At 50.2% G+C, this 18,644-nt stretch overlaps 1 protein-coding gene across 4 annotated transcripts in view; it reads right to left on the minus strand.

The window, feature by feature from the left end:
• Nucleotides 1–266: 266 nt before the first annotated feature.
• Pacs2 (phosphofurin acidic cluster sorting protein 2) overlaps nucleotides 267–18,644 on the minus strand; it is a 65,675-nt gene continuing 47,297 nt past the window's right edge. For 2 of the 4 annotated variants that reach the window (XM_057782184.1, XM_057782183.1), the window contains exons 9-25: nucleotides 17,520–17,677; nucleotides 14,413–14,503; nucleotides 14,059–14,133; nucleotides 13,493–13,635; nucleotides 13,013–13,145; nucleotides 12,539–12,643; nucleotides 12,238–12,344; nucleotides 11,696–11,850; nucleotides 10,933–11,043; nucleotides 10,401–10,509; nucleotides 9,211–9,243; nucleotides 6,140–6,182; nucleotides 5,195–5,237; nucleotides 4,759–4,900; nucleotides 3,873–4,099; nucleotides 3,346–3,459; nucleotides 267–2,535 (exon numbers count right to left, since the gene is read on the minus strand). In XM_057782184.1, the coding sequence (XP_057638167.1) occupies nucleotides 2,417–2,535; nucleotides 3,346–3,459; nucleotides 3,873–4,099; nucleotides 4,759–4,900; nucleotides 5,195–5,237; nucleotides 6,140–6,182; nucleotides 9,211–9,243; nucleotides 10,401–10,509; nucleotides 10,933–11,043; nucleotides 11,696–11,850; nucleotides 12,238–12,344; nucleotides 12,539–12,643; nucleotides 13,013–13,145; nucleotides 13,493–13,635; nucleotides 14,059–14,133; nucleotides 14,413–14,503; nucleotides 17,520–17,677 (1,908 nt within the window). In that variant the 3' untranslated portion in view covers nucleotides 267–2,416. The remainder of the gene's footprint in view (nucleotides 2,536–3,345; nucleotides 3,460–3,872; nucleotides 4,100–4,758; nucleotides 4,901–5,194; nucleotides 5,238–6,139; nucleotides 6,183–9,210; nucleotides 9,244–10,400; nucleotides 10,510–10,932; nucleotides 11,044–11,695; nucleotides 11,851–12,237; nucleotides 12,345–12,538; nucleotides 12,644–13,012; nucleotides 13,146–13,492; nucleotides 13,636–14,058; nucleotides 14,134–14,412; nucleotides 14,504–17,519; nucleotides 17,678–18,644) is intronic. The other 2 variants (XM_057782186.1, XM_057782185.1) reach the window with 1 other exon arrangement.

The raw sequence follows: 18,644 nt of genomic DNA on the forward strand, positions 1-18,644 counted from the left end.
CAGGAACCGAGGGCCAGCCCCTCCTTTCCCAGCTCTGGTACCATACAATGATACCCAGCTGCATACTCAGAGGGTAGTGGCACGGACTAACTTGAAGGTAGAGGCAGCGTCCCCAACTGACAGGAATAAGACCTTCCCATCCACACAGGCTGTGTGGCCAGGTCTAAGAGGAACCAGTGCTGACAGACAGTGACCTAAGACTGGAAGGCTCTAAGGGCCTCAGGGCTAAGGCCTGTGGGATATATATATATATATATATATATATATATATATATATATATATATATATATATATATACACACACACACACACTGCTGTTCTCACCTGACACCTGTCAGGGGGCTTTGGTGTCTAGTCATCCTTCAAAGGGACAAAAGTACTTCTCTATGAATCCTCATTACAGCTCCACGAGGTAGGCAAGGAAAATGGACATGTCTCTTTAACCAAAGGGGAAACTGAGGCTCAGGGGATTACTGCTATAGTAGTGGGTGCAGAGTACTCAGGCTTTACTGACTTGGACTTGTATATAAAGTCAGACCTCTGGAACCAATCAAGAATGCATGGATGGGCCGACCGGTGGTGGCGCACGCCTTTAATCCCAGCACTCGGGAGGCAGAGGCAGGCGGATCTCTGTGAGTTCGAGACCAGCCTGGTCTACAAGAGCTAGTTCCAGGACAGGCTCCAAAACCACAGAGAAACCCTGTCTCGAAAAACCAAAAAAAAAAAAAAAGAATGCATGGAAAGAGAAAGAGTTCTCCAGAAAGGGGCTGCCCTCAGGCATGAGCTTGAAACCCTGGCCCCAAGGCCTCTAGGCCTAATCTTTTCTAGCAAGGCTGACCTTTGGGAGGAAACTCCAGGGGTCGGTCAGCCGGGCTCTGCTCTTAAGCTCTAAGGATCACAGTGGCCTGACTCTGTAACAGATCTTTCCAGAGCACTCTTCACCAGGGGTTCCACTGTCACTGAGCCCTGAACCCAGGGATCTAGGGCCCAACCCAGATCCCAGCAGCAGTCCAGGGTCTTGCCCTGGACAAATGGACTCTTTTCAGCAAGGTGAGGTGGGGAAGTAAGTAAATAGAAAATGGGCCATTTTTTCATCCCAGGAAAGGCGAGGAATCCTCAAACTCGGCCTGCCCTATTCGTAATTTTCTGAGCATTCTCTTAGAAGTTCTCAAGGCTAAGACACCACCAGGGTGCCTGAGAGTGCCAGTTTCCAAGGGGGCAGGCACTCTTCCATCTGACACTTCAGGGAGAAAATTAAGACTGAGGCTGTGAACCCCTTCATGAATCTGGTGAGGCATGTACAGTCAGGATGATCCTTGCTGCAGACCAGCACATCCCTCTCCTGTTGAGCAGGAAAGTGGTGGAGGCTAGAGCTGCCACCAAGAATGGATCCATGTGACTTTGAGGAGCATGGATGGGATAGATCCTTGGATAGCCTTTGTAGTTAGACCAGCCTGCTGGAGCCTTCACTGGCTTCACTGCGTGCGTGTGCTTGTGTACACACGCACACACATATACACACACATACACACACGCGCGCGCACACACACACACACCTCCAGTTGCCTGTTTCCAGTTCACAACCTTGATTTTCAACTCAGACCCCACATAACCAGTCCTAGATGTTCCTGTCCAGCAGGCAGAATAGAGGTGTAAGGGCATGGTAGCCAGGTCTCAGACCCCAGCAGTGTCTCTCATTCCAAGATAGACAATGGGAAATTTGCAAGGACCACCTATCTGAGCAGAAGAATCTGCAGAAGCCTAGCAGTGCCTCTGGAACTGCAGCCAGAGGGGTAGGGGTAGGTATGTAGCTCCTGCTGGCTCTCCACCCAAGGGGACTTCACAAGAAAACATCTGCTTGGCAGCTACATCGTCAAATGTATGAGAGCATCAGAAAGATCTGTTACTATAAAACCTCCGCCATAAGGCTGGAGTTTTTTGGGAACCACGCATGGAGTGCCAGGGGCCACCAGCCCATGCTAGGAGACCAAATATGCTCTTTACTCTCAGCTTTTGGCCAGGCTGCACCCTGCCCCCTGCTCCCCAGGAGAGCAGAATCCTGACTTCAGGAACAGACAGGACAAAGACAAGAGCACTTCTCGTGTGCAGTTCTGGGGTCTCACAAGACCAGAGCTCACCTCTCTTCTCACCAGCCTTTCCACTGCCCACATAGTCTGGTTAATAAGCAGAGCAAAGTTACCCGGTGGCCCACAGGGAGCTAGTTAGCTTCCCCTTAATTTCTGGGCTATGAGCACATTCATACTTAAGACTGTTTCTTTGTGTTTGTAAGAGTCTGTCTCTGTAGTGACCACACAGAGTAGTTAACAGAAACACAGCTGTCCCTCCATCAATGGCTGACACAGAGCAGGACACGGGCCCCTGTATCGTCCTGTGCCAGCCCTTCCGTGGGTGGGGCTAGAAGGTGGCCTTGGAGTGTCCAAAGATGCAGATGGGAAAGTGCTTCACGTGGGAAGACCACTGGGCAGCCAGCTGGAAGAACTTGACATCGCTGCATTCCACGCCATCGATGAGGACTGTGGGAGAGGACACCTCACCATCTGCCTGCCTGGCGAGGCAACCACCTGGGATGGTGGGCTGCTACCAGGGGTAGAGTAATCTATGCTTACCAGGCCCTTTCTACCACATGCCCTCCCAGGACTCATTGCCATAGTGGGTTCACTTCCCAAGGGACTAGTGGCAAAGACAGTCTAAGCTGTATTTCAGCCAGGCGTGACTCATTTATGCCACCTCCACCTCACAGGGTCTTACTTAAAACAGCTGCATTTCCAGAGAGCCTGAGGAAGACTCAAGGACCCAAAACTCACTCTGAGTGCACTGCTTACAGAATAGCCTCTGTAAGATACTGATACAAAAACTAATCTTTAAAATGAAGAAAGGGAGGGCCGGGAATATAGCTCAATGGTAGAATTATCTGCCTAGTATGTTTGAGACCCTAGGTTCACTCTCTAACAACCCTCTACCATATCAATCAATAAAAACACAGAAAAGGTTGAAACATTATTTGAACTTGAAAGGCTGTTAGATGTATGCAAGTTCCTTATCAAAATGTGTTCCAAGTGTGAACCTGTAAGCTTTCTTTTCATAGAAGAACAACTGGTTCCAAGTGTGAACCTGTAAGCGTGCCTTTCATAGAAGAACAACTGGTTCCAAGTGTGAACCTGTAAGCTTGCCTTTCATAGAAGAACAACTGGTTCCTGTGCTGGGTTTGAGAAGCCACCTATCTGTTTTGCTCTGCATTCACATTTTACAGGAAGAACCTAAAAGGATCTAGGTCATGGACTGATTCCCCCAGCACCCTGTGGAGTCCCCTGGCCCATGCTCACCCCGAAGCATGTTCTGTTGGTGCTTAGCTGTGCAGATCAGCCGACTGATGCCTTCGATGCACTGGCTTTTAGATTCCACATCTTTGTCCTTAGTTTTCTTGGGCAAAAACATCACTGGGAAGAAAAGAGCCCCGCTGTTGATTCACTGCTCCTTCAGGGCCAAGCTGGTCAGAGCCCCAGCAGCAGGCAGGATGGGAGAACAGTAGCCATGGGGACTTGGCTGGCCCCTGCTCACCTGGGATTCAGTTTCTTGCTGTGACCACATACAGCACCCTCCTGCCTGATATTCCACCTGAAGCCAGAAGCTACCCAGAACCTCAGTATCCTCACAGCTCAGGATAGCCACAACTCAGGGGCCACAGCTGTCAAAGCATGTCTGACTGCCGACCCCTTCTGAAGTGAGGTGTGTGCTCATGACAATGAATTTACCAGGAATTTGCTAAGGGTTGGGAATGATATCCCCATCACCAATAGTTACCACAGAGACCCCTCTCCCATTGTCCCTGCTCAGTACATTCCCACCTCACCCTTCTTGTTCTTCTCCTTGGTGACCACGGTCATGGACATGGTGGGTGTGGCTGCAGCCTCGCCACTGCTGGGCAACCTGCTGACCTGGAGGGACCGGAAAGTGCACTTGAGCGTGTTTTTGGTGGTGGGGAGGTCCTTCTTCTCGGCATCTCTCTTCCTGTCCGCAGGCTGCGCTGCTGTCCAGTAGTCCACCTGCAGCCCCATGAGCTCAGCGCCGGTGCCCTGGCTGTGGAAGGCAGAGGGAAGTACTCACACTCATGATGTCACTGTGCCACTGTAGGCAAGGAGGTGTGGCTAGCGTCTTACCTACTAACTTGCTGGCCAGTGCCGGGGAACTATGAGAAGCTCTGCAGAGCTGACTGCCCACTTGTCTTTCGGGATAATAGTGTTAGTGCCTGTGGCCCTGGCAAAATTGCCACTCTCCTGGGGCCTAGATAATAGGTTCATCAGAGGTGGAGTGGCTGGTGACATCAGGTGGCTAGACGAGCTCTGACAAAGAGCCAGCAACCATAGTGAACCTTAAGGCCATGCTCACCATGGACCCCAAAACTCCCCAGTTTCAACTTGGTTGTCTTGAGTTCTGCTTAAGACTCAGATGGCTTGGTAGGACTCAGTTCACGTGTGTGGGGCCTAAGGAGCTGTCACCTGCATTTCCTCCCTCATTTCCTCTTTTAACAGCCCACCCTGTGCTGTACTTTCAGGCTCAGTGACTCCCACCCTTAGGAGTACTCACTGAAAACATCCATTACCTCCTTCACTGCTCCTACAGTTGCGCTACAGCGAACTGGACCCAGCCCAAAGGATCCCTCACAGGATCTCCACCATTCCGTCACCAAGTCCGTAACACGACGGGTGGATGTCATGATAGAGAGCCATGTTGTTTACCTTGGGGAGGACAGGCCTCCGCTTACTGAAGGGGAGGAGGGTGGAGTAGGTGAGGCCTCCTTGGCCGCAGGAGACGTAGACACAGACGGTGGGGTAGAAGAGAGCACACTGGAGCCTGAGGGGGCTGCGTCGTCCGAGTCTCCTTTAGGGAGGAGTCACAGGTCAGTGGTCAGACCGCCTTCTGGTCTGGCCCCACACACAGCTAGCTGGAGCCTGGACTAGGGCTAGAGAGGCAGCTCTCGGGGCAAGTAAAGTAGGCAGAGTAGCTTATGTGGAGGGCAGAATATTATCTCTATTAGCTGGGAGAACTGCCTAGTTTGCCTTGTTCTGAGGCTTTGTTATAGGAAAATCAGTAGAAATGTGCTGGTCCGTAAGACCAGAGGGACCACCAATTCAGAGGGCTATCTGAGCAGTTCTCAGAGAGGGATGAAATTACCTGATGTGGCTGAAGATGGTTCCACAATTCCAACCTTCACAACCTGGGAAGTAATAGATGCTGGCTAGAGGCAGGTGGGGAGGTTGAGTAGTCCCACAGCTCTGCTTAGGCACCACCTTGGGGCTCATTTAAGAGGTTTCTATGTCCCTGATACTGCCCAGAACAGGAAACAGGTCCCAGCATCCTCCCATCTACGGAGCATGGCCCAGCTCTGGGCAGTGGCAAATCCCATGTGCATGTGACTGGCCAGTCCAGACATCCATCAGAGTCAGGTGCTGGCAGGAGAAATACAGATGCAGAAGCAGGAGCTGCTTCACAGTACTATATGGGGCAAGGAGAGAGTGCTTCAGGCTTGAACTTCCCAGCACAGTGGCCAGTAGCCATATGATGCTGTGTCAATTCAGAGTGAATTACAATATCAAATTCAGTCTCGGCCATGTCAGGTACCCATAGGCACTTCTGTCACTACAGAAAGCGCCCTGAACAGAATGCTATGGAGATAGCTGTGGCTGCCTGGAATCAAGTTTTATGTTGCTCTAGAGGTCTCATAGCAGGACAACCTCGCTAGAGATGAAAAAAGGCGGTGAAAACAGAACTGGGGGTGAGTCTGAAACTCCACATTCGGTTATGTCTAGCCTATGTCAGGAGGCTCATCCTCATCTTGCAGACAGGACTGAGCCTCCTCGTTTGTGTTGAGTTGACAGCCTGATACATCTCTCCCAGAAAAGGGACCTATACTCCCATGTATTCACTATGGGAACCAAAAGCTCCCAGACCAAAAAATGCAGGAAGGAAGCAGGGGGTTATATGGCAAGGAATTAAGCAGCCCTCGTTGGCTCACACGGTGAGGAAGGTTCTTGTGTATAAGCTAATATAAAAGCATTCCATTATGACAGGAGCCTTGGCAGGCTGAGGTTTCCAGTGAATGAAGCTGGTGATACTCACCCCAACAAAGGGAATGAACCTTTGAGAGGATTCTTCATCAGGGCTGGGAGCAAAAACAGACAGTTAGACTCCCTGCTGGGATACCCCAATCTCAGCTGTCCTTCGGCCCAGGGGCCCAGCCGACTCATCCCTAACCCCTACCCACCATGGCCCTCAGTCATATCACCTGCCCACAGGTACTCTTTGTCACTACAGAAAGGCCCCTGGATGACTTGGCTAATACTTGGATTTTTTCCCCATATGTCAATATAATGATAAGCAGAGGATTCCTGCACTCCTGCAAGGAAGTTGGTGTGTAGTCCTGCGACTGGGGAGAGAACACTAGAGCTCGTGACCCTTGAGGGAAATTGTTTTTATCACAGGTGCCTGCTCAGTCCTGTCCATCTGCCTGTTTCCAGGCCTACCAAGCCAATTCCTTGCCATGTGCATGCCCCATGGAATCCAGAACTGGGCCTTCTCCAGTGACTGAGTTGCCCTTCCCAAAACCAGTACATGGAGGTTTCCTCCTGAGTCTAGGTGAAGTCAGTCATCTCTAGAGGCTACAGCTTTGGCTAAGGTGCTGAAGTGGAGAACTAGGTTCTAATAGTAACATCTAAGTGTAGCCTGAGGCTTGAGCAGGGTTGGGACAAGTCTGAGTAGCTGACTGGATGAGATACTGTCTGGACTTAACTCTGTATAGCATTTGTCAAAACAGTAGCTTGTCCTGGAATTCATGGCCCACGCGCCATTAAGATACCAAGGGCTTGCGGTCAGGAGCTGACAGGAAGAATGCTGTCCTCCTGCCATGCACTGCCCACTAGGGCTAGCCATGCGGAGAATCTCTGAGGGGCTCAGCTTAGAGCGTATTGTTGCACCAGCAGTCAGACTGTGTCCTGACAGCAGGGCTAGTCCTGTTTCCTTCATGCCCTTCCTGCCTGCCTTCCCAGTGATTCCCTGATCTGAAGAGCATTTTAGCAACTGAAGTTACTTCTGCATGGTTCTCTCAACTCTACCTTGATTCCTCACACTGGTATTGGATGTCAGTGCATCTATTTCAGAGATGTCCATGTCATCGGGTCAAGTATGGAGAAGCCTAAGACAGACGGGCTTCTCCCTGTCTCTAGGCTTCAGGGTGTCCCTCAGGTGTTGCACTGCAGCAGGTACTGCCTAACACAGTTTTCAGTAACATATCTTTGTGGGAAACAGAACTTGGGTGGTGTCAAGAACAGTGATCTGTAAGTTTTCCCCTTAAATAAATAACCCTTTTATTATTCATAATTCTGAACTGGTGTGGGATTGTTTTGTGACTTACATCATCAAAGGAGGGCAGTTTTGACAAAAGAAATCTTGTCTCCCTTGTTTATTTTAAATGACGACTCCTAACCCCAATCTGTCATGCTCTTTTCTGTCCACTTCATATAACACCTCAGGCCCCAAAAGCTCTAAAAATCAGACAAGCATAATGGTTCCCAGTGTGAAGGGCTGTAACCCACTGGGCTACCCATGCTCTGTGGGCCCTCTAGGACCATGGCAGAGCAGCCTCTTATCTGTGGTCTATTCTAAGATATTTGGGAACAGAGCAGGGCTGACAAGGCCATGTGTGACAAGACACAAGAGACACCGCAACATGGAGAAGCTACCAGAACTCAAAGCCAAGCTGTATCTGGGACCATGCAGACAGAACCGGCATAGGTACAGCAACTACGACACCAGCGCCATAGTGCATCCTGGGCCATGCAGACAGCACCAGCATGGGCGCAACAGCAGTGACACAGCTGGCTGACCAAGGGCCGGGGTGTAGAGGCAGCCAGGGCCTGCAGCACAGGTACACAAGGAAGTCAAGTGGTTGGCAGTCTAAGAACCACGCCCTTGATCTGTTCCCAAGACTGCCATGATGCCAAAGACAGAGTGTGGGCTCAAGGACCATTCCATTCATATGCACCAGAACAGGGGCCTTGGAGCATGTGTCGTCCCAGTATGACCTGAGGACTCAGCTGCCATCAGAGGACAGGCTCCATCCCAGCTTCGGGTAAGAGGCAGGCAAGAGCAGGTATACCCTGCCAGAGTTCAACATGGAAGACCAAGCAACATGGGTCTTCACTGGTTCCTGGCTGGTACCCGTGCCTACCTATTGCCGGTGTCACTACTGTATTATAGGCAGAGGAAGGTCTGGGGGATAGAGAGCGTCTCGAGCCTGGTTTTTTACTAGATATAAGTACAGCACAGGAGAGCATGCTGCAGGCTCCTCCTGTCACAGCCGGTGGCACAGGCCAAGCCTCAAGGCAGGAGAGAGGATGAAGGCTGGTCTTTCTCTAACTTGGGGGGTGAGCTTGTTTAGCAGGGCAAACTGGTATTCAAGAACCCTCCTCTGTGTTCTGCTGGTTTGGATAAAGGGTAGCACTACCAGCAATGAGGACCCTGGACCCATGACTCTGTCCTGGGCACTTTTCTCAGGACAAATACCTTGAGGCAAGTGTGGCAGACAGAGGGTAGGACCCTCTCAGCAACGAAAAGGGTAGCTCTGAGGGTACCTGAGAGTAGTCAAGTTTTCAGAGAGTGAAACCGTCTTAGGGAAGAAAAGCACTTTGTCCCTACTTAGGGTCCTCAAAAGCCTGGCTACCTCCCCAAAGAAACTAGAAAAACCCTCTCTATGGCTCTGGCATCCCTGGGAGCTGATTTTATAGTGCAGAAAGTGGCTAAGGCACCTGCCATACTATGCCAGCTCCTTGACCTCCTACCTCCACACTCTTAAATTTAGGACCAACACTGGTAGTGCCACACCCTTCTGAGGCTGTGTGTGGTCAGATTACTGCTACTGTTAAGTGTGAGGAGCAAAGCCAGCACCGGGAGTCCAGATGCCAGCACCACACTGGGTTTAACAAGAGGCTTCAGAAGCACAAACTCCTTGAGGTTGGTTCTGTGGGCTAAGGAACCCATGTACAGGTCTCCCAAGAAAAGGGTTCATTCCTGCTCCTCAAGGAACAGGAATGCTGCCTGGGCATCAGAGGAGAGGCACTTGGGCAATGATCCTGCTAAACAAGCCCTAAAGACCAGCCTAGAGACAGATAAGGGTATAGGCCAGAGAGATGTACCTCAGGGTAAAGTCAAAGTGAAAGTGTTTTTTCCTTTTTGGGAAGGCCACCAAGAGAGAAAACACACATTAGGACTCCCTGGAGCAGCGACAAGTCCTCCACACACTGAGGTAGGAGCAGAATGGCTCCTGGTGGTCTGGCTGAATCTTCACCCACCTGGATCTGGAGCAGCAGCTGAGAGGAGATGAGGGTTCCTAGAGGATCTGGCCCTGCTACCAGGCAGTCTTTGAGTTTGGGGAACGTATTGTGTGGCACATGCAATTTAAAGAGATTTGTTGTCATTGGCTGCAGGGTCTACCCCTCCTGAGCAGGGTGCTGGGCTCACGTTAGACACCAAAGAGGAGGTTTCCTTAGGTTCTGTGCACTTAACTCTTCTAGAAGGGTAATGTGGTAGTTTGAAGGGAAATGGCAGCCAAAGAAAGTGTCATTATTAGGAGGTGTGGCCTTACTGGAAGAAATGTGTCAATGTAGAGGTGGGCTTATAGGTCTCATACATGCTCAAGCCACACCCAATGCCTCAGACCACTTCCTATGGCCTCTGGACCAGCTACTCCTCCAGCCGTATGTCTGCCTGTACACTGCCATGTCCCACCATAATGATAATGAACTGAACCTCTGAACTATAAGCCACCCAATTAAATGTTTTCTTTTGTAAGAGTTGCCATGGTCACAGTGTCTTTTCACAGAAAAACAAAAACAAAAACAAAAAAACCCTAACTAAGACAAGCAGATTGTTCAGAGGTCTGAGCCAAGAAAAGTGTGTTCAGTTCCCTAAGATCCAGTGTTGAGGAGGCCCTGCCCAGATCTATGTCCAGGCCAAGACCCACTCTGTCCAGTCCTTCACACACAACTCCTGAACGCTGCCCAACTCTGGGTAGATGGGAACATGATCTGACTGTTCACTCAAAGGCCAAAGTAGGGTCAGGGGACCTGTGGGGAAGGAGCCATGTGGCAGCACACGACCAGATATGAGAACTATAGGAACAAGTGCCTTCTAGTACATCACTGAGGATATTAACAAGCACAAAAGTAAAGGCTCTGAAAATCCAACCCGGCGTTCTGACCCAATACAAATTTACTGTAGGTTCATGCTAAGCAAGCACACTCAGGTTTTTTTTATCCTGGCCCCTTGAGTCTATCCCATAGCCTATAAGAAGCAGAGGGGCCCCAGCCCTGGTCCACCATGTTACCTCTTCTGCTTGTAGGTCAGCATAGCCTCGGCGATGGGGAGCTGGTGAGCACAGTTGGCTCCCGAGATGTACTGGGTGATGCGTGACACGATGTCTGGTGTGTCCTGCACTGCACAAGGCAGAGGCGGCAAAGAGTCAGCATGGTGAATAGGTGGGATCTGCTGGGGTCTGGGCTGTGTCCCAGGCACTATACTCTGGCTCTTCTCTATCTCTGCTTTTTGCTAGCTGCCTCTGGCTCAAGTGCCCACCCACAATGGTCCCAGGTTGGGTCATCATGGTTTCTTCTCAAATCCTGAGGCTAGTTCTGGAGTTCCTGCCTGCCCCTTCCCAATGTCATGCCCCATGGCAAGGCTAAAAACTCAGGCTGGGTGAGGGAAGTCCTATAACACCCCCTCCTGTCCCACAGCGGACCCTGAGACATAGGGTCTCTGCGATGGGAGTCTCCAGGAGAAGGGGCCTTTTCTCCAATGCAAGGACTGTAGATGCATGGGGCAGCCCCCCCCCCCCCACCAACACAGTGCCCAGGCCTCACCACTGCTCTGGGCTTCCAGCTTGTTGAATAGGTCTCTCCAGGCCAGATCCTGGAAGAAGTTGTTGTAGCGGTAGTCCACAGAGCCCAGGTACCTGGCCACAGGGTGGGAGCCTGGGAGCCCCAGAAAATCCATCACCACATGGAGTTGCTCAGCCCCAGACAACCCAGCTGTCCTGAGCCCTCTGCTGTAAGCCTGCCAAGGGAGCTATGACAAAGTCCCCACTGACTGTTGCTCTACCAGGGAAGGCAAATGAGATGGACAAAAGCCAGCCAAGACAAGGGCCCCAGGTGAGGCGCTGCCTTTAAATTTCACTACTGGTGAACAAATGTGTTTTATAGAACTCCAAATGGCTACTGGAATTCAAGTGCACAGGGTCATAACCTATAAAGACTGCTTTGTATTTCTGGTGACAGAAACCAAAGCTGATGGCAGTGGTAGACCACTAGTTTGCCAGGTAACACATTCTACACGACTAGGACATTTGTCAAAGAGAAGAACAGAAAGTGACAGTAGACTTAAGTCTTACTCTATAACCTGGTTCCAGGCTGATCTGAACTTGCGATTCTTAGCTTCCAAGTGCTAGGGTAGCAGGCATAATACTATGTCTGGCACACATGACTTTCCAATATAGTGAGAATAACTGTGAATTTTTAAACAATAGAAGTATGTCATATTGGTACCTCTACCCTAACCAGGCTGTGTCCCTGTCTCTGAGGTCTCTCAGGGTTAGTCACAGGTGGCCAGAAGTCCAAGGTCCCTCACCCAGTGGGATGATGAGGAAGCGCATGTAGCCAAGCCAGTCAGGCGTCTTGTGAGACAGCTGCTCCACGAAGAGCCGCAGGATGGCACTGAGGTAATGCTGTGCTCCCGCCACAGCGATCTTCACAGGGGTTGGTGGCTGAGAATTGCAGTTGCAGCTGCGATCCCAAGAGGGTGGGGCAGAGAGGGACAGATGCCTCACTGTCTCTGGCCCAGGATCACCCTGCTGAGCTCTAGGGAGCCATTGCCCCTAAAGTGCAGGAACTATCAAACCCAGGATGCCCCACCAAAAGGGAGATGGGAAGCTGAATGTCTGCCTAGATCTGCCTGGGCCAGGAAACTGCTCCAGACCTCTGCTGGGGTCACTGTAAAGGGAAGCCGTCCACCAGAGAAGGCAAAATGAGCTTCAAGATACCCACTGGGGATCAGAATAGAGCTGTGGGGAGTTTATGGGCAGCACATCTGGAACCATCATGACTCTCAGGATCAAATATCCCGTCTCTAAGAAGCAGGCAGGGTTGGATAAGGAAGGATGGCAGACTCACTATCGCTGTATCCGAGAGACAATGGTGCTGAAGGCAGCTTGCACGTCAGCAGCAGAGCATGTACATACCACAGGGAGGGTATGCTTCTGTAGGACATCCGAGAGGAACTAAAAGGGACAGGCTGACAATGACCTTGGCGTAGCACCTGGTAGTCCCTATCCATCCCTCACCACAGGTCCCAAAGGGTCCATAGGAACAGCTGATCATCAGCATCCCTACTCCCCCAGCATGACTGCTGTTTTCCAAGGTCATATGAAGCCTTGATTTCACAGCAGACAGGGCACACAGCTATACCCCTTACCTGTCCCTGCCAGTCAGAGGTGTTGACAAGAATAATATTCTCAGGGAGTTGGTCATCAGAGATGAGGATGTGGTTCAGTTGGTCATACACAGTTTTCCTGGGAATCTAGAGACAGTGAGGTGTCTACACAAGGAGGTGCAGTACCCAGGCCTTTCAACTTCCAGCCCTGGGCCTCAATATTCCATACCCTAAAGTAGGCATAAACACTGGAAGCAAGTAAGGAAATACCTAACACGGAGATTCCTTAGTCTGGAGTGGCAACACTTTGGGTGCTCTGATTCAGAGAGATAAATAAGATGGCTAAAACCAGCCCCAGGGTAAACAGGCTTCCTGACAAGAAGACTTACGTCTTCCTGTCTGCATGGAATTTCATAGTAAACAGAGTAAACCTTCCAGGTTTGCCAGTTCTCAGGGCCCTAGACTTCTCTATTCTGCCTGTCACTTGGAGCATCCTTCCTCAGCTCCCACCCTAACCTGCAGCTGGCTCCTCGTGTCTGGACAGCGCTCATTGTCCAGGCTGTTGGCCCGCTCATTCTGTGGTCGAGCTGGCTGCCGTTCCTTCAGGGATGTGCTCCGGCCCCGGCGGCCGGCTGGCTTTGCCTCTGACCTGCGAGAGACCAGGAAAGGCATAGAACATCTGGAGTGTAGGCCGAATGCTCACTGCAGGCTGCAAATTAGAGACCCTCCACAGCTGCCACACCTCCACCCTGCAGACCCTGATACGATACTGCAATCGTCCCCGCACCATGAACCCTCAGCAGTTTCATTTCCAACAACAGCAGAATGGAAGTAGGTGGCACCCTCTGGGCATACTGGCCTTAGCGTTGCAAACCAGCAGATGGCCAGAGACAGACTGGGTAGGGGACCCACATGCAGTTTCTGGAGTTGGCCCAAACAGCTGGCTTCCCACGCCCCTCCCAAAGGGGTACACAGTCCCTCAGCACAGGCCCACACCTGGTGGAAGGGATGACAAGTGACTCAGTCTTGGTGATTCTCCCACTGGGTGGCAGCTTCTCAGTGAAGACATCCAGGAGAGAGGTCTCAGTCTCTGGACTGTCATCAGGTTGCCCTGATGGCTCTCGGGGGGCTGGTGAACTCTGATGGATTGAGAAGGAGCCATATGCACTCACCCTGCCAGAAACATTTACCATGCCTCTCCTATTGTATGTGCTCTTGGTTTAAGGTAAGGCTCTGGGCTTCCTCTGACCTAAGGTCTTGCTGAGGCACAGGCACATGGAGGCAAGAGGAGAGGTACTTCTCTCCCACAAGTAGCTCCTGGTCCAACTATTACTAAGACATCAGGACCAAACCTGCTGGAAACACCAACTACCCTGCACCACATCTGAGAGACTCCATGCGGGTCTGGGTCTGACAGCAAGGCTAGGAACACAGCCATCCACCTGAGCTGCACGGTCATCCCTGAGGGTGGTGCACACACTTTCAGAGTATATGAACACAAAGCCCTCCATGTGGTGTTCACGTTCGGCTGCACATGGTGGATGCTCCCCATGACTGCTTACAAGGGCTACCGTGTCAGAGATGCTGTCACTTGGCTGCTGGCCTCCCAGAGATCTCATCTTCTCAGGTACATCAGCCTGCAGGTGACAAGACAGGAATTGGGCTGTGCTGTAGAACAGGATGTCTACTTCTGGATAGGAGGAAGCCTAGGGAGACTAGCTGGGAAATTTCATAGACTTCTGGCTCAGGATTACATTAGAAGAGTCATCTTTTACTGGGTGGAACTCTGAGCCCAGGACACATCGCAGCCCAGCTAGGTACATGCTGGCTAGGCATTCAGGACACAGGGGCAGGAAGGAAGAGAAGGCCCAGCCTGGTCTAAGGGTCTCACCACTGCACAGCATGGCTCTACTCACCGGGCTTGGAGGCTCTCTGTGGCTCCGGGCACTGTGGATGCTCCCTATCTCTGTCTGTGAGCTGGAGTGTGACAGGCCTTCAAAATATGGCCTGGATAAAGAAGGAATAGATGTTATTTCCCATGATCCCCAATACACTGAAAATGAGGTTCAACCCACCGCACACAGAAGGGAAGGCGGCACAGAACTCAAAAGCAGAGCAGAGCTACATACAAAGAGGCTCCAAGTATGGAAGAGCTGTGTGACTAGACATCCACTGCTGAGGGAGCCCTACACACACGGGAGGATGCTGGAGCAATTCAACTCCAGGTGGGCACAGCTCCTGCACTGGCTATGAAGTCAGCTGCAGAAAGTGTGTATTCCAGGGCTGGCGAGATGGCTCCTTGGGTAAAGGAACCTGCTGCCAAGCCGAAACATCTGAGTTTGATCCTTGGGACACACATAGTGAGAATCCTAGCAATTTGTCCTCTGACCTCCACACTCACGCTGTGACACACATGCCCCCTCCCATAATAAAATTTAAATGTTAAAAAAAAACAAAACCCATCTGCTTGTGTTCACCCAAGTTGGGGCTGCCAAAAACACAAGGAGATTGGGTGTCAGCACAGAGTATCTCATGTTCTTAACGAGGGTTGGGCCTGATGAGAACCTTGATATCTGTAGTCAGATAACAGAAACCAGAAGAACATTCTCAACAGCATAAAGGTACCATGGGCAAGTCCAGAACATCTAAAGCCATTCTCGACACAGTCAGTCTACTCCAGTCCAGAACATCTAAAGCCATTCTCGACACAGTCAGTCTACTCCAGTCCAGAACATCTAAAGCCATTCTCGACACAGTCAGTCTACTCCAGTCTAGAACATTTAAAGCCATTCTTGACAGTCAGTCTACTCCAGTCCAGAACATTTAAAGCCATTCTTGACAGTCAGACTACTCCAGTCCAGAACATCTAAAGCCATTCTTGACAGTCAGTCTACTCCAGTCCAGAACATTTAAAGCCATTCTTGACAGTCAGTCTACTCCAGTCCAGAACATCTAAAGCCATTCTTGACAGTCAGTCTACTCCAGTCCAGAACATCTAAAGCCATTCTTGACACAGTCAGTCTACTCCAGTCCAGAACATCTAAAGCCATTCTTGACACAGTCAGTCTACTCCAGTCCAGAACATTTAAAGCCATTCTTGACAGTCAGTCTACTCCAGTCCAGAACATTTAAAGCCATTCTTGACAGTCAGACTACTCCAGTCCAGAACATCTAAAGCCATTCTTGACAGTCAGTCTACTCCAGTCCAGAACATCTAAAGCCATTCTTGACACAGTCAGTCTACTCCAGTCCAGAACATCTAAAGCCATTCTTGACACAGTCAGTCTACTCCAGTCCAACACAGATGACTTGACAACCCCTAGGCCACAACAGACCAAGCCTGACAAAGCCATTTCAAACCAATCCAGCATAGCCACTAGACCACTAGTGGCTACTCTAGACCAGCCGGGCCAACTCTTGCCAATCCAGACCAACCTGGACCAATGTATCTGACTTCAGCAGATCAAGTGTGAGTGAAGAAATAGGAGATGAGGAAAACAGAAAACCAAGAGATGTTAAAAAAAAAGTCATGCAAAAATACCAGACAGTATACCTGCATGGCCATATGGGTGATGAAGCTATACAGAAATCTAGAGATGTAGGGTGTCACTTATGCATGGCCTCCTGGGATCATGACCCCAAAGTGATCACATATCACCCCAGAACTACAGGTATTAGCTGGCTAGGGACTATACCATCATAGTTAATGTCATGGGGCTCAAGAAGATCCAGACTCTCTGGGAAGACCCAGTGTAATCCCATAAGTCACTACAGACATGAGGCAGAAGGACCAGTGCCGAGCACGAGGGGGACTGAAGTGGAAGAGAACAAGGAACACTGGCTTCCTCGACCTAAAGGGCATTCCCCATGCCAGCAGTTCAACATGCTGACCTGAGCCCAGCAAGACGTAGGCAGAAAAAGAAGCCAAGGCCTGAGAATGCCACCTCAGAATGGGGAGCATAATAGATGTTGGAGTTTATTTATTTAATGAACAATGTCTCACTCTATAGCCCAAACTGCCCTTAAACTCAGTAATCCTCCTGCTTCAGTCTCCCAAATGCCAAGACTACAGGCATAAGCAATCAAGCCCAGCAGTAACGAATGATTATTCATTACTGAGAATTATGGTTAATTAATTACAAGACACAAGAAACCCAAATTTTTTGTGTTTCTCTCTACTGTCCAGATTAGAAACTTAGAAAGTGAAGGGTCTTTAAGTTTTTAGAATTTCCTGAGTCTCCCTGTTCTCAGTCGCTACACCAAGACCTAAATCTATAAACTACCTGTCCTGAGGGCTAAGCCTCTCCAGGTCCCACCAGTCCACAGCACATGTGTGTGTACCAGCCTGCTTTCCTTCTTTTCTTTCTGCCCTAGGCCAGGCTGGTCAGCTGTCCTCCCAGCAAAACCAAGGACGGGCACTGGTTGGGGGAAGGGGGTCCCCTCTGTTGCCTATACAGTAGTCTCCTGCAGTTTCCAGTATACCTTAAACTTGAGGACAGTAGGAGCACCTTGGGGCCATTCATTCTTCTGCAGCCTGCCTCAAGGACCAAGTTGTGGCATCACAGAAAACCTTCCAGCTTCAATTCTTTCCCAGATGCTCCCCTCCCCACCTCCAGATGGTTGTGCCTGTCTGTAGTTCCCGATGCACATGCAAGCATTGTGGTCTATTTACATGGTTACTACTCACCCCGAGAAATACTCCGCCCGAGCTCCAATGGGTCAGGAGCAGTTACACCCTCCCACACAAAGGTTTTTTCTTCTGGTCATCGGGAGAAAGCTACCTGGCTTTGTTCCCCACTATAACCTTGGACTTACCCCATATTGCTTCCTCTCAGGATGTCTCTGCTGGTCTACCCTAAGGGAACTGTGCAAGCCTATGGTGTCCCGGGGTCAAATATGGGTCACAATCACAGGGCAACTCAAACCAACCGAGATCATTCCAGAACAATAGTGTCAGGCCATTTGGAATTCCTTCTAGGCTCAAGCTTATTAGAAGTAACAATTTCAACCTGGTGTGGCTTACCTAAGCTTGGGCTTGGGGGTGCTAAGGACACTGTCATCATCGTCCATGTCAGGGCCACTGTCGCTGGGGTTCTCCACATCCAGAGTGTCATAGAGAAGATCCAGGTCCTCCTCCACCTCAGGAACATGTTCTGCAGGGTCTTGCTCAGAATCTAAGACCTACAGCAATGCTGACATGTATGAGAGCCCCACAGGGCCTGTGCCACTGCTTGGCTAGTAGTCGAAGGCGAACAAAGGGGGACATGCAGTGACAAGACCAGGAGGACAAAACACTTGACTGCCAAAACATCCTATTTTGTTAGCTTTCCTCTCTCTCTCTCTCTCTCTCTCTCTCTCTCTCTCTCTCTCTCTCTCTCTCTCTCTCTCTGTGTGTGTGTGTTCACAGGACAGAGGCTGACGTCAAATATCTTCCTCTTAAGCTGGACACATAGTGGCGCACGCCTTTGATCCGAGCACTCAGGAGGTGAAAGTAAGAATCTCTGAGTTCAAGGCCAGTCTGATTTGTAGAGTGAATTCCAGGAGAGCCAGGGCTATACAGAGAAACTCTGACTTAAAAGAAAAAAACAAAACAAAACAACGTACACAAATAAACAAAAATCCCTCTATCTCTTTGTGCCTTATTTTTGAGATTGAGTTTCCCGCTGAACCTGCAGCTCGCTGCTGGCTACACTAGCTGGACAAGCGCCAGCAGTTCTCCTGTTTCTGCCCAAGCACTGAGGTTACAGGTGTGCATAGCCATATCAACTTTTAAGAGATGCTGGTGAAGCCAGGCGGTGGTCGTGCACTCCTCTGATCCCAGCACTTGGGAGGCAGAGACAGGAGAATCTTTGTGAGTTCAAGGCCAGCCTAGCCTAAAGAGCCAGAGTGGAGCCAACAGGCAGAGCTACAGAGTTGGTCCTAGCCATGCCCACCGTTTTTTTTAAGTGCTGTTGGTCAGAAAATGATACAAATATACAATAAAAAATGGATTCAGATGAAAAAGACCTCTAAAAGGCTCACATTGTTAGATAAATGTATATGGGTTTATGAGAAGAAAGAATACAGAAAGCCATAGATTAAAGGAGTAAAGATAGTAAAAGAAATATTAAAAAGTAATAGAGTAAAAAAATAAGCCATGTAAAGATGG

This window comes from Chionomys nivalis, chromosome 10, assembly GCF_950005125.1.
Source record: "Chionomys nivalis chromosome 10, mChiNiv1.1, whole genome shotgun sequence".
NCBI lineage: Eukaryota > Metazoa > Chordata > Mammalia > Rodentia > Cricetidae > Chionomys > Chionomys nivalis.